Source organism: Penicillium atrosanguineum (genome assembly GCF_028827265.1).
Source record: "Penicillium atrosanguineum strain IBT 20685 chromosome Unknown utg000007l_segment0_segment0, whole genome shotgun sequence".
Taxonomy (NCBI): Eukaryota; Fungi; Ascomycota; class Eurotiomycetes; order Eurotiales; family Aspergillaceae; genus Penicillium; species Penicillium atrosanguineum.
Window position 1 is genome coordinate 2087115 of NW_026623139.1, and position 14231 is coordinate 2101345.

At 48.7% G+C, this 14231-nt stretch overlaps 5 protein-coding genes across 5 annotated transcripts; 4 read left to right on the plus strand and 1 right to left on the minus strand.

Moving 5' to 3' along the window:
- Positions 1 to 1239: 1239 nt before the first annotated feature.
- Positions 1240 to 2660, minus strand: N7443_008984 (TauD/TfdA family dioxygenase; the record flags this gene model as incomplete). The annotated part of the gene is made up of 4 exons (XM_056889040.1): positions 1240 to 1399; positions 1453 to 1758; positions 1853 to 2339; positions 2411 to 2660. 4 exons carry the CDS (start codon positions 2658 to 2660, stop codon positions 1240 to 1242), a joined length of 1203 nt encoding a protein of 400 aa, XP_056738342.1.
- Positions 2661 to 3069: 409 nt separating this feature from the next.
- N7443_008985 (uncharacterized protein) lies at positions 3070 to 5347 on the plus strand (the record flags this gene model as incomplete). Its single annotated transcript, XM_056889041.1, has 5 exons — positions 3070 to 3284; positions 3340 to 4085; positions 4146 to 4539; positions 4598 to 4889; positions 4946 to 5347. 5 exons carry the CDS (start codon positions 3070 to 3072, stop codon positions 5345 to 5347), a joined length of 2049 nt encoding a protein of 682 aa, XP_056738343.1.
- A 1165-nt stretch (positions 5348 to 6512) lies between these two features.
- Positions 6513 to 7521, plus strand: N7443_008986 (Antigenic thaumatin-like protein; the record flags this gene model as incomplete). The annotated part of the gene is made up of 7 exons (XM_056889042.1): positions 6513 to 6702; positions 6818 to 6845; positions 6954 to 7102; positions 7153 to 7193; positions 7250 to 7329; positions 7388 to 7400; positions 7453 to 7521. 7 exons carry the CDS (start codon positions 6513 to 6515, stop codon positions 7519 to 7521), a joined length of 570 nt encoding a protein of 189 aa, XP_056738344.1.
- Positions 7522 to 9816: 2295 nt separating this feature from the next.
- On the plus strand, positions 9817 to 10715 carry N7443_008987 (peroxiredoxin; the record flags this gene model as incomplete). The annotated part of the gene is made up of 3 exons (XM_056889043.1): positions 9817 to 9982; positions 10038 to 10219; positions 10278 to 10715. The coding sequence occupies 3 exons, from the start codon at positions 9817 to 9819 to the stop codon at positions 10713 to 10715; spliced, it is 786 nt and encodes a 261-aa protein (XP_056738345.1).
- Positions 10716 to 11312: 597 nt separating this feature from the next.
- On the plus strand, positions 11313 to 14029 carry N7443_008988 (beta-glucosidase; the record flags this gene model as incomplete). The annotated part of the gene is made up of 3 exons (XM_056889044.1): positions 11313 to 12092; positions 12146 to 12397; positions 12449 to 14029. 3 exons carry the CDS (start codon positions 11313 to 11315, stop codon positions 14027 to 14029), a joined length of 2613 nt encoding a protein of 870 aa, XP_056738346.1.
- Positions 14030 to 14231: the final 202 nt, after the last annotated feature.

Here is a 14231-nt window from a genome sequence, read left to right on the forward strand (position 1 = left end):
CCTTTCTATCTTCACACAGTACGGATTATTCGAGTTCCTGTATAGTTTCACACCATCGAAAATCGTACAAAAACAGTACAAAGGAGAGGGGAAAAAAACCAAAAAAAAGGGGAAATGGGAAATGGGCAATGGCAGAACATGCGATCTGTCGACGCATTCGGCAAGCCGTCAATAGCGGCTGCGCCATGTGCCCTAATCTAGACCCTGCGTGTGATAAGCCACCACAGGACCCTAGAATCAAAAATAGTGACAAATAATGTCCGGGCAAATGCTGATCCCTGGATCTTGCGAACTGGATCATAATAATTCCAGACAATAACCCCAGATATTAGTGTTTTTCGATTTCCAGTTGTACATCCACCCTCTTACATCGTGATTTCCGGGAAATACAAAAGCCCGAAAGCACTCCCTTCAGGTCACCGCCTTGGGAGATGGGCAGAATTATCCAATCAATAAATTATCGTCATGGAAATGTTACATTACTTCCCCTCAATCTTGCCCTATGCGTCGAAATGTTAATGCTGTAGAGAACTAATTCTGGTGGTCAAGGTGTAGTTCCTCATTTCTATGGCTTTTACTATCTATTGCGCGTCCTATTCGTTGCTAGCCTTGAACAAACCCCAATCTAGCTCTCCAATTAAGCCGACAGGGACAAGCCTAGGATCGTGATCAATTTGAAAACGAGTCCTTGCACTCATCATATACACACAATTTCCCGAGAATGCTGCTTGGTGCTCCGTGTGCCCAAAGGCTAGTTCCTTCTATCATTACATTAGCTTTCGGGGACCATGCACTGTATTGTGGGAGTACGAACATCACAAGAGACTTGAAGACTCACACTTGACAGCAAATCATTCAGACGGCCGAGGCGAAGCAGGAATGGGTTGATGCGGCCACTTCATCTTTACCATTGCTTAAAGGTGTTTGTGGAGAGAATACATAAGGCCTGCCAATGGGTCCAATATCAACTGTTTCCAAGGTTGAGAGTAAGCAACTCCCACTAGCGCATTTTGAAGCATTTCCCTCCACATGACAGCAACTCCAGGTAGCTGAGATGATTCACAAGGAAGTTTACTCATCTAGATTTTATCTCGTTGTTTCTTCTGACCATCCTGTACATTCTTATTCTCCAATCGCGATCTTCTTGAAGGCCTGCTTCGACTACACTTCTCTTGTCAACTGCAACATAAATGCAGAAGATAATGAGGATCAGAAAATAAACTATCAGGAAGTCGATCTCTATGTAGCCACATTGCTGCTGCGGATAGTTGCTTCAAGTGGGAAAACTGAGCTCTCGACTGTCACGCCTGCATAGACCCGGTCAAATCGCTCTTTCAGCTCTTTGGCTTTGGTCCATTCATATTCAGGATCACGCAGCCAAAGTCGGAGAAGGTGGCGTCTACAAAATGCCGTTAGCTCTCTGAATTTCAAAACCAGTTTCGATAAACTGACTGCTTCTCACTGGAGTCTTTAAATGATCCTCTGGCGTGTAGAATGCTCAGGTTGTTGGCAAACTGAATGTCGCCCTTATGGAAGTCCAGCGAGATAGCGTGTTTCTCGGCCGTAAAATGAACCGCATCCAAAGCCTCTGCTTGTGCGTCGGTTAGCGGCGGAATGTTGGCCGACCGCTTGCAGTCCAAATAGCCAGTCAAATTTCTTCGCGAATACTGGATGATGAGTCGCTCGGGGTCGGTCTCAGTAGCAGGCTGGTAGTACAGTAGAGGTCGCAGCTTGTACACGTCACCAGTCGCGGCGAAACTAGATGATAAATGTATTGTTAGTCTTTCAGCTATGCTGGTGGGGGTTTATGGTACTAAGGAGTCTCAGGACTGGTGATAAAGGGGAATCTTACTCGTCAAAAGGCCAAGGCTCGGAGAGAGTTTTAATCAGATCAGGGCGTGTAGCAGCCAGTACGTTGTAAACATGGCAGGTGCTCGCGAGATAGCTCTCGCCACCTGATTCACCTTCGTTTAGACATAACAAGGCAATAACATCGCCGGCATCGGTGTGAAACACTTGTTTATCGGCCGTGACCACAGGACCGGGGATGTCCTTAGAGTTGCACGACTGGCTCAGATCCTTAACATGGGCAACAAGGACATCAGCTGGTCTGCCTTGCCATTTGTTGTCTTGGCGACCACGAATAGGCGCAACGTGCGATGAGAGGCCGGTGTAGATTATGACGTTCTCTTCGCGGGTGTAGTTGTCCACGGGAAGACCTCGAATCACTTTGAAACCGTAGCCGTTATGGACCTCGTTGGAGATTTCGCGTAGCACAGCATGCAACTTGGGCAGAGGGAAAGTGTCGGCGGAGCACTCGCCCATCGCCTTGCCCAACGCTTTTAACGCACCGATACATTAGTATGGGTATACCCATTAAACAAAAAAAGATAGTTGGCAAATAACATACACTTGAAGTGTTGAAGGGCATTGTTGATCTCATCGAGGTCGTCTGCAGTAAGGTGGTAGTTCCATTCATAACTGCTGGCTACAGTTCTGGGGTCCCAGACGAGGCTGCCAGATAGGCGGGAAGGGAAACCCTTGGGAAGATGATTATCGAGCTTCTCGGTCTCTTGTCTACGCTTGCCGCGTGCCAAGTATTGGTCATAGTCGGGCATGTACCCAATGTCAAGATGTCCATCAGGATACGGGATCGTCATTCTCGGTCTGCTCAGTAAGATGATACGTTTTTGGCGCAACAAAGAGAAATTCAGGTTAGAGGCGTATAAACAGCCATGGATGCTATGGCGCTCTCGGCTTTTATACTCCAACTCTAACGCTGAAATGTCTTCTACCAGAAACGCGACGATGTCGCAATAGAAAAACCAAATTACGAATTGGGCCCACATGGACCTTGAAGAGCTTTAGGCCCCTTTTTTTCTCTCCAATCTATAGTAGAACCATGCGTAGGGCGGAATCGGTGTCGGAGTCAGCGTCGGCGTCAGCGTCGGAGTAAGTGTCAAGGCCCGTCAGTCGAATATAGGGTCAGCCAATCGGACTTGCGCAACACGCCGCTTCGGAAAAAGGAAAACTTTTCACATTTCCACCCCAACGTCAATACGCTCCAAGATGCCGACTCCGAACTCGAGCCTGAGTTCAAGGTCCGAGAAGCTGCCGGCCTGTGATCCGTGCCGGGCACTGAAACTGCGGTGCGACCACAGGAGACCGGTTTGTTCGAGGTGCAAGGATAGAAGCCGGGCTGCTGACTGTGTATACCGGCCGAAACCGTTCAGACGGCCTCCGGCGCCCTTTAGGCGGATATCGAAACAGAAGCGAGTGACCCTGTCTCCTGCTACTTGTAGCTTAATATTGACTCTATCAGCAATTCTGTAGTTCCAGGGAAGATGTAGCAACATCTTTTGCGTCAAGATCAGGACCATCCAGAGGTCTCGACATTCCATTGGACCAATATCCCAATCCGGGCTACTTAGGTTCGTCCAGCCATACGACACTTTTCGACCATCTACGGCTTGGAAACAATACAGAACATGACGTTTCGGACCGAGAGACCGGACATACCTCAAATTCCCAGACCGACTGTGTGGTAGATGACATCTACATCTCAAGAGGCGCAGAGCTAATTCTTGAACTGCATCGAATATCTACCATGCAGCAATTCGTACAAGTTTTCAAGAGTTGGGTAGCAACAGGAACAAATCTCGCTTTAGCCGGTCCTCTTACGGGACCTTGTACGTCAACAGTTCTCCACACTCTGTCACAGTGCGATGGAACACACACAACTGCAATGGCTATCTCTAGGAACCTCTTTTATTCTACCCGTCAGTCTATAATGGCCAGTTCCGAAACAACATTCGACGAATACTGCACCAACTTCTCGGGACATAACTCGCGGTGGGAGCCTTTTGGCATATTTTTTACTGCTGTTTGCCGAGCCTCGGTAGACTTGGCTTATGCAGAACCGCTGTACGGTTCTGAGCAACAACGTCGTAAGATCCAGAAGTTGACCCTGTCGTACTCGGACCGATGTCTGGACCTCTGCCTACCGTTGGATTGTATGAATGATCTACAGCTTGTTCTACAGTATGAGAATTTTATCTCTCATTCCCAAGTGGACGGTGATCAGAGTAGGTGATCTTTTCCGCTTCAGAAATAATCTAATGCAGAAATGCTAACTTTACTTGCAGGCTACCTCTCTTGGCGGAAACTAGGAGATGTAGCAGCCTCGCTTTTCGCTCTCGGCTATCACCAGCAACAAACAGAAACATTCCGCGCAGCCCCGCTCTTTCTTCGTGATATTCGCCAAATAGCCTTTTGTCGAACATACTCCGCAGATAAGAATGTGTCAATATTTCTCGGTAGGCCGCCTCGAATTATCCGCAAATTCTGCCACTTTGGCCTTCCAGGAAACCATGTATTGTCCTCCCAGGTAGCAACCCGCCGGCCAGCGACCTGGGGGCCCACTGAACGGCCAGATTTCGTTACGGACTCGAGGTGGGCTGCTCTCTGTGCAATAATAAAGGAAGATATATTGGATTTGTTCACTGTGGAAGATTATGATGAGAGATATCGACGCGCACGGTATGCCCGATGGAAATTTATTCTCCCGTTTCGGGTTATTGCTGATATCATCTTAAAGGCCCATTGATGTAGATACCCATGCCCAATGGAATGGGGTCCCCGAAAGCTATCGTCTTGACTGCAATCTCAAGGCATGTGGCCGGCGGCCAGTAGAGCGTGATTTTATGGTGAACATGAAGCTCAACTATCTTCACGTACAATTTCTTCTGCAGCTGGCTTTATTCAATCCCATGACCATGAATCCAAACCCGGAGTTGGTCAGGATTTCGCTGGACATGCTTGGTCTGGTCGTGGAGACGGTTATGCTCAAAGACCAAATAATCAATTCTGGCACGTCATTGGTCTGGAAGGTGAGTCGGAACACTCGTTGTAAGAATAAGTTCACTCATCAAGTTTTGATTTCAAGGTAGCATATTACGGCTTATCAGCTGCTGGGCTTATATCCCTCACGCTTATTAATCAGTCCTATGCCATGGAAGCCCTTCATACTGGCATGTCAAAAGTATTCCAAGACCTGAGCATCCTTGTTGGAGAGGTTGAACATGGAACATTGGTGTATGTTGACTCGCCTAACTATTCATTGCTGGTCCGTGCCACACAAACGATAAAGTCTCTACTACATCGCATGCTGTCGCCTTTGCACAACAAAACCACCGCTACGGGCAATCAACCAATTGAACTGGCAGAGTCCGAACAGATGGCTGCCTTGGATGATGCGACATGGGGTCTATGGGACAATAATAGTCTTCAGGATTTTGAAATCAATTTCTGGGATCACCTTGCTGGCCATCCCTTTCTTAATGATTAGGCGGACATGGGCCGTGGCAAAACGAGTACTTAATCTGAGAAAATGTCAATTGACACGAGTCGTGAGGCATGCTACAAACACTGGAAGATATATGCACTAATGTATTGCAATGACACTTATATCAATGCATTACCTGTATCTAGCTTGTTCTTCATGAATGCTAAACGCCAATCTTTGCTTCGAGCATTTCCATCCCATCAAAGTAGACATCCACACCAAAAATGCTTTTCTAGGATAGATTCGATTGCATGCGTCCAGGGAGGTACAGTCTGTAGCGAAACATGCTTCCTCTCCAGTGACCGGTTTTTTTTTCTCCGGACCCAGTGCCGAGGCCTCAGCGCAGAGCCTTAATTGACTAGACCGTTTAGGTTGAGGGCCGCCGTAAAATGATCCTTACCTATTACAGTTGCCATGAATGTTTATCGCTTCAAAGCACCAGATTTAATATTACGTAAGGGGATACAGTACCGGCACATTTTCTTGCCGCCATCAGCTTAGTATGGGGCGATCAATAAATGATCTGCGCTAGGGCCTTCGCAGTGGGTCCCGAGAAAAGAAAAGCAGTCGTTAAGGAGGAAGCAGATTTCGCTACAGACTGTATTGCAAATAAGTAGCTTCGCGGGTGAATTGGAAGAAGCTCGAAGGGAGATCAATATCTTCTAAATACTTTGTAGACCTGCTGTTGGCTGGCATCTACTTTCCCTTCTAAGCATTCTCATTGTATGATATAGAACCATGTCTACCAATTCCCCTTCTTTTTTCTTTTTCCTATTTTTTTTTTTAGCACAGTGGATGAATTGTAAACGGAGGCGAAATTAGGACGATGGACAATGCCGCGAGCGGGGGAAGCAAACTGCTCACTTACTCGAAGGCCGAGTAGCCTTGGTAGAGAACTGGCGACTTTCCTAACTCGTCGTTAACACTTTAGCGATCACGCATTTATGTTCTGAATGGCGCAATTTTACGCTTTTCATTTTATAGCTCATTGAATATTAGATGTGTGAGTAAGCGTAAGTAGACATGCTTCGCGCCACTGTTTGTCGATTAACAAGTGCATTGGATCCTTTCAGTGGTGATTAAAGTCCATTTTGCTCAATAATCAATTGATCGATCGCACCACTCCCCCTCATCCCCCACGAAACTCCTTGGCCTTCAACTGCCATAAATGATGCCAGATTGCGATGCTGAGAAACAGCCGCCTTTGAACGCAACATTCAGAGCCTTCTCGGACAATCCCGTTTGTGCAGGAATCAAAAATGTCAATGCCCTTCTACTGGCTCGCAAGCTATTCCCTCACCAGATCCAGATGATCGCTATCGGAGGCACGGTCGGAACGGGATTGTATCTTGGCAACGGTAAGGCATTGGCGACCGGCGGTCCGGCATCAATGCTTCTAGCCTATACGATCTGTGGGGGGCATTTTCTTTGTGGCAATGTTAGGTTTTGGAGAGATGGTGGCTTTTATTCTAGTGACAGGCTCACTCGTTATATTTGCAGGGTAAGTGTAAGCACGCTACAGCAGGATTCAGGCGTTGTCTAATGGCTGAAGGCGCTTTGTGGACCCTGCTTTTGGCTTCGCACTGACCTGAAATTATTGAGCCAATAGTGCTGTCTCTACTGCTGAGGAAGTTACAGGACTGCAAGTTTTGCTAGAATCCTGGACCGAGCATTTCCCCGGCTGGGCTCTTGGTCTTATCTGTCTGGCGTTTCTTCTCGGCTTGAACCTTTGCTCTGTCAAGGTCTATGGAGAGGTCAGTATGTCTAATTAGAGGCTGCAAAGGTGGTATTCTAAGCTGATTTTAAAGACCGAGTATTGGCTGTTTTGCTAAAGGTTGTGACCATTATAGTCAGTGCATTGGTGTTATCTCACTCCCAGTGCACTGTCGACCTAATAGAATTCAGGTCTTCGTGATTGTCGGCATCATCGTGAACTGTGGCGCCACCACTCCCCTCATACATATCTTGGAGAGACACATTTCTACGTGCGTGACGATCACTTTGTCGGTTGGGTCGGGAGCTTTGCTTCTGTCTTTGTCACAGCATCTTTTGCATAGTAAGACAATGATATCCAATACAACGAATAATGTCTAATTGAGTGCTGATAGCGCGGAACAGAGAATGTGGCGGTCGCTTCTGTGAGACCAGGGGCCCAGTGTGGCCCTATCCCCGAGTAATCCGTAACGTCTTCTGGCGGATTCCCCTTTTCTACGTGGTCTCAATTACCATCATAGGTCTCGACGTATCATTTAATCATTCGGGTATTTACAGCGAAATTTATTCTATTAGTCCCTTGAAAATCGTCTTTGTTGAAGCGGGCAGCGCCATAGCTGGCAGTTTTTTCAACGCCGTGATCATGACAAGCGTCGGCGACCCTCTTCTCTAGGTCTCATCTTCTCTACACCTTGGCAGGAGAAGGATACGCTCCATGTAAATTTGACCTCTTCAACCGCTTCCAAATACATTGGGTAGCGGTTCTCGCTACATAATTCATCAGCGCGCTCTGCTTTGGGAAGAACAAAATTGGTGCTGGTCAGCTTTGAGGTCGGAGTTTCTAATCATGTCTCCTGGGTTTGCATCTGTATTATCTACATAAGATTTCATGCCGCCGCTCGCCATTACAATCTGGAGCATATGCTTCCTTTCAAACTCTTCAAATTCCCCGTGGGCCCAGCCCTAGCCGTCGGGTTGAAGATTTTCCTCGTCCTGATTCAGGGCTGGTCCTGCTTTAGTTCAACGTCCGATGCGATCAGCTTTCTCTCGCACTATATCGAGATTCAGATCATTCTAGCCATTTTCTTAGGCTGGAAGTTCTACTAAAAGACCAGGATCGTTCCTCTTTGGGAGATGGAATTGATATCGGACCGATACAAGTCTTAGATGGAGCACCCCTCTGAAGATTGCAATGCCATAAATTACGGGCCATTTACGGCCAAATACCTCTGACAGGGACCCGAAGGTGAGAAATCCGAAGATATATCCCTTTTGTATTATGAATCCATGAATATCGTATATGCCACAGACTTGCACTTACCATCATAAACAAAGTTGTACAAAGAATCGACAACTCACTATCAACATGAAATTGCTCCGCAATCTTCTTTTGTAGTGGTCCCATGACACTGCTGGTGATGGTCCCAATAGGATTGCACATGGATAACATGGCAACGAAGTTTCTTGGGCATGAGCCATTTTTGGGGCATTCGTGCATCATTAGGATAATCAAAACCGACGAGCAAATCCGCGACTCGTGTTCCCCTTTTCTCAACCGTAATATCCACGGCATCTGGCCTCATCTTTTGCGAATTTAGCATTGCAGTCCATATTCTCGAGGAACAATCAAGACATGGATGGGTGAACAAAGCTGGAGTAGATACGCGTATTCTGACTGCGTGGTAACGTTTTGATTGAGGAAGAGACTCTGACCTTTTATTCGATGACGTCAGAAATTGTTCAAGGACTTTCAGCATCTTTGAGTCGAATATAATTTACGAAAACTTCGTCGCCGGTATCGTTTGCACAAATGTGGAGTTAATGTTTTGATACATCGATTTCGTTTGCCGCACCCTTGCAACTGTAACACTTTACAGATGATAATGTGGGCGATTCACCATGCACCACAATCAATTGAGAACCGGAGCGCTTGGAGATAGGACCGGCGAAGGAGAGGCGGGAGCATACACGCTGACGAGGGGATGCAGAAGGAATGGAATACTGTGGGCACTGTTACTTTGGGGTTGATTTTATATGGGTTTTATTGTGCGTGGGCTTTGGATTTAAAACATTCTTTCCTGTGGCGGCCTCCTGCGGAAGGCCGGTTTTCCTTTGTATTACTGTTTATGCAAGCCGCGAGTCTGGAGTTAAGGACACCAATTTCTGCTTCGGATTTGGACGAAGCGCCTGCATAGCCTCGACACATCTCGTTAGGCTCTACCAGGTTAATAGAGCTTTGATTAATTGATTGATTGATGATCATGTGGGTTCCAGCAAGCCTAGGTTCTTTAGCCTTGATGCGCGCTTACCTGGACATGACACGCTTCTCCTTCATTTTTAGACGCCTCTACGGCCTCGCAGGATTAAAAAGTAATTAGCGACTCATAGCAATTTGTCTTTGGAAGAGTTTGCCTACGTGTGCAATTCACAAAGTGGCCGTTTTTGTTCAGCAGGACGGAGATATTCTAAATGTCCTTGGAGAGGCGGCGATGAGCTGTTCCCATAGCAGGAGGTCAAGATGTGATTGAACGATATATTGGATAAGAGAACAAAAACGGATGAAAGAACTCTTAACAAACTTTCAAGGAAAAGATTGAGAGGACTAAGAAAATAAATTCTTTGGGCACTACAGAGCTTGTTACCCGATCGCGTTAGATCCATTTCCAGGTCCATTACGTGATCAATGAGATAATCTCCGATGATGTAAATGCAAATAAGCTGTTCCGCGAGTCCGGGGAAAGTATCTCTCTACACCTACAATGGCTTCCATCATGTCCTCGAAGCTGGCTTTCCGTGCCTTTAAAGCTGCACCCAAGGCTGCCCCTTGGGCCAGTCTCAATGCCCAGCTGCCGCGGGCCCCTGCCTTCCGCCGCTTTTACGCGGCGTCCACCCAGGAACAGCCACGCCTGCGTCTGGGCTCGACCGGTATGGCTACAATGGATGATGTCTGCATGAAAACCATGCTAATTCTTAAGGATAGCCCCCAACTTCAAGGCTTTGACCACCAAGGGCGAGATCGACTTCCACCAGTTTATCGGCGATAGCTGGACCATCCTTTTCTCCCACCCGGCCGATTTCACTCCAGTTTGCACTACCGAGCTTGGTGCCTTTGCGAAGATGAAGGGCGAGTTTGAGAAGCGTGGTGTGAAGATGATTGGCCTGGTTATTATCCCCCACCGCATGCGGCAAGCCCCCCAGCTAACCCAACGATCTATACTAGAGCGCCAATGACATTGGTTCGCACGGTGAATGGATCAAAGACATCAACGAAGTCTCCTCGACGGATGTGCAGTTCCCCATTATCGCCGACGCCGACCGCAAGGTCGCCTTCCTGTATGACATGATCGACCAGCAGGACCTGGACAACATCGACCAGAAGGGCATTGCCTTCACCATTCGCTCCGTCTTCATCATCGACCCGAGCAAGAAGATCCGGCTGACCATGATGTACCCCGCCTCGACCGGTCGCAACTCTGCCGAGGTGCTGCGTGTCATTGATTCCCTTCAGACCGGTGACAAGAAGGGTGTCACCACCCCGATCGACTGGCAGGTCGGTGACGATGTGATCGTTCCCCCCTCGGTCAGCACCCCGGATGCGAAGAAGAAGTTTGGCGAGGTCCGCGAGGTCAAGCCCTACCTGCGGTACACTAAGATCTAAGTCCACAAATAGTCAATGTATAAACAGAAATCGAAGATCGACGATATCCACGCGTGGGCCGGTCGATCGTGATCACAACGGCTTTCCTGCTATATGGAGTAATTATCGGGAAAACTTCGGTCGCGTGCCGAATGTCACCCATAGACACAACGACGCTATTCCTATTTTCCACCAGGGGCCTGTCGGATACCCCTGACAGGCCCGCTATTTAGGGTAATGATGTTCCGGGGAGCGGGGCTCCGCGTTCATCGTAACCGTGAAGAGTCAGGAACCTCTCACTAGCGGAGAAAATGCGAACATGAACTGGGTTTCCACCTATGGGGGGACAATCTGAACCGACTACCAGCTCGGTTATGCAAGCGAGCTCACATCTGGACGATCCATTCCACCACACAGGGGATGCGTGTGTGCCTGGCATACTTGGATGGCACGTGGACGCCCTTGCTCCTCTCCTTTCAAAGTTGACGCCCAAGTCCTAAGATACGAACATTCGTAAGACAACCTGTACAACCTCGTTCTTCGTTCTTTGTGCGGGTCGTACAGGCTGACTGAATGTTTGCATCTGATCTGACGTGACTCGACGCCCGAACCCCAACTATGGCTCCCTGGACGCGTTTGGCCCTCGTGCCGCTGATTGCGCAGGTAGTCGTCGCATCTCCCATGCCAGATGCAAACCATGAAGCCTCTCAATTAAACACACGTGCGGCAGAGGGCTATGATTCTCCGCCTTACTATCCCACGCCCGATGGCGGCTGGGTATCCGACTGGGCTGAAGCTTATGAAAAAGCACAGCAGGTTGTTGGCAACATGACTCTCGCCGAGAAGGTCAATCTGACCACCGGAACAGGCTTCTTTATGGGTCCCTGTGTCGGTCAAACGGGTAGTGCGCCGCGTTTCGGCATCCCGAATATCTGTTTACAAGATTCTCCCTTGGGAATCCGAAATTCAGATCATAATACTGCATTCCCGGCCGGTATCACGGTCGGTGCGACGTTCAACAAGAATCTTATGTATGCGCGGGGAAGAGCCCTGGGTCAGGAATCCAGGGGTAAGGGCATCAATGTGCAACTGGGCCCTGCAGTTGGTCCTCTTGGACGAAAGCCTCGCGGAGGTCGTGGTTGGGAGGGATTTGGCGCGGATCCTACTTTGCAGGCGTTTGGAGGAGCGTACACGATCAAGGGTATGCAAAGTGCAGGCGTTATTGCGACAATCAAGCACTTTATCGGTTACGAGCAGGAGATGTATCGTATGAGCAGTATCATTACCAAGGGCTATTCGTCCAATATTGATGATCGTACTCTGCACGAGCTTTACTTGTGGCCTTTTGCTGAAGGTGTTCGCGCTGGTGTTGGATCTTTGATGACTTCATACAATGATGTGAGTGTCTTTCACCTTGCGACTGAAGTATGTCTGTTGCTAACTACCTCTAGATCAACAGCTCGGCTGCAAGCCAGAACAGCAAGCTCCTTAATGGAATCCTCAAGGATGAACTTGGCTTCCAGGGGTTCGTTATGACCGATTGGCTCGGCCATTACTCTGGTGTGGGATCTGCCCTTGCTGGTCTCGATATGGCTATGCCCGGTGACGGTGCAGTTCCTCTGTTCGGTGATAGCTACTGGGGCTCCGAGCTGTCTCGATCTATTTTGAATGGCAGTGTTCCGGTTGGGCGACTCAATGACATGGTATGTGTGGAACCAAGTGGAAAGTTCCGAATGTGCTAATTAGTCGTGCAGGTTACTCGAATCGTGGCGACGTGGTACAAGATGGGTCAGGACAAAGACTACCCTCTGCCTAACTTCTCGACCAATACACTCGACGAGACTGGCCCTCTCTACCCCGGTGCCCTCTTTTCTCCCAGTGGTGTTGTCAACCAATATGTTAACGTCCAGGGAAACCACAACATCACTGCGCGTGCTGTTGCCCGTGAGGCGATCACCTTGTTGAAGAACGAAGATGACCTCCTTCCCCTTCGCCGTAATGACTCACTCAAGATTTTTGGAACCGATGCCGGTGGCAACTCTGATGGTCTTAACTCATGCAGTGACCAAGGATGCGATAAGGGTGTTCTAACTATGGGATGGGGCAGCGGAACTGCAAGGCTGCCTTATCTCATTACTCCCCAGGAGGCCATCGCCAATATTACGAAGAACGCCGAGTTCCATATCACGGACTCATTCCCATCTGATGTGTCTGCCAATTCTAACGACATTGCTGTTGTGTTTATTAACGCCGACTCTGGCGAGAACTACATTACCGTCGAAGGCAACCCTGGCGACCGCACAGAAGCTGGCCTCTACGCTTGGCATAGTGGCGACGACCTCGTCAAGGCTGCCGCAGAGAAGTTCTCCAGTGTGGTGGTCGTTTACCACACTGTCGGACCCGTGATCATGGAAGAGTGGATTGATCTCGAGTCTGTCAAAGCTGTTCTTGTGGCACACCTGCCCGGCCAGGAAGCGGGTAACTCCCTTACCGATATCCTGTTCGGCGACTACAGTCCCAGTGGCCACATGCCTTACACCATCCCGAAGAGCGAATCCGACTACCCGGAAAGCGTCAGCATCATCAACCAGCCATTTGGCCAAATCCAAGATACTTTCACAGAGGGGTTGTACGTGGACTACCGCCACTTCATGAAAGCCAATATCACCCCGCGTTATCCCTTCGGCCATGGACTGTCATATACTACGTTCAACATCTCCAGCCCGACAATTAATGAGGTGACTGCTCTCAATACCGCTTATCCCCCAGCGGCACCTTCCAAGGGAGCCACTCCGGTATACGACGACGCAATCCCTGCCGCTTCTGAGGTTGCCTGGTCATCTACCAGCTTTACCCGCATCTGGCGCTACCTATACCCATATCTGGACAACCCTGAGTCCATTACCACCTCCGGCGAGTATGCCTACCCTGACGGGTATTCCACAACACCCAAGCCTCAAGCACGCGCAGGTGGCGGCCAAGGCGGAAACCCCGCTCTTTTTGACATTGTGTACTCCATCAAGGTCCAGGTTACGAACACAGGATCACGTCGGGGAAAGGCCGTTGCCCAGTTGTACGTTGAGCTACCCTCTAGCTTGGGTCTCGACACCCCTGAACTCCAGCTGCGCCAGTTTGAGAAAACTAAAGAGTTGGCACCCGGTCAGAGCGAGCTTCTTACTCTTACTGTCACTCGCAAGGATCTGAGTGTCTGGGATGTCGTAATTCAGGACTGGAAGGCACCTATCAATGGTGAGGGTGTCAAGCTCTGGATTGGGAACAGCGTCGCTGATCTTCCTATCGTTTGCACTGTTGATGGGGGATGCTCTTCAGTCTAGACATTTCTTCCCGTTTACTTTCACTTGTTTCTTTTTTCTTCTCCGTGTATTCCACCCTCATTTCCGTGCCTTCCATCTGCTATCTTTTTTTACTTGATTTATTTGTCACCATTCCCGGCGGCCTATCCATTCACTCTGCCCTTTCTTTGTACAGTGTATATGTGAACCTTAACATGGTCATTTAACCGACAAGTATATAACT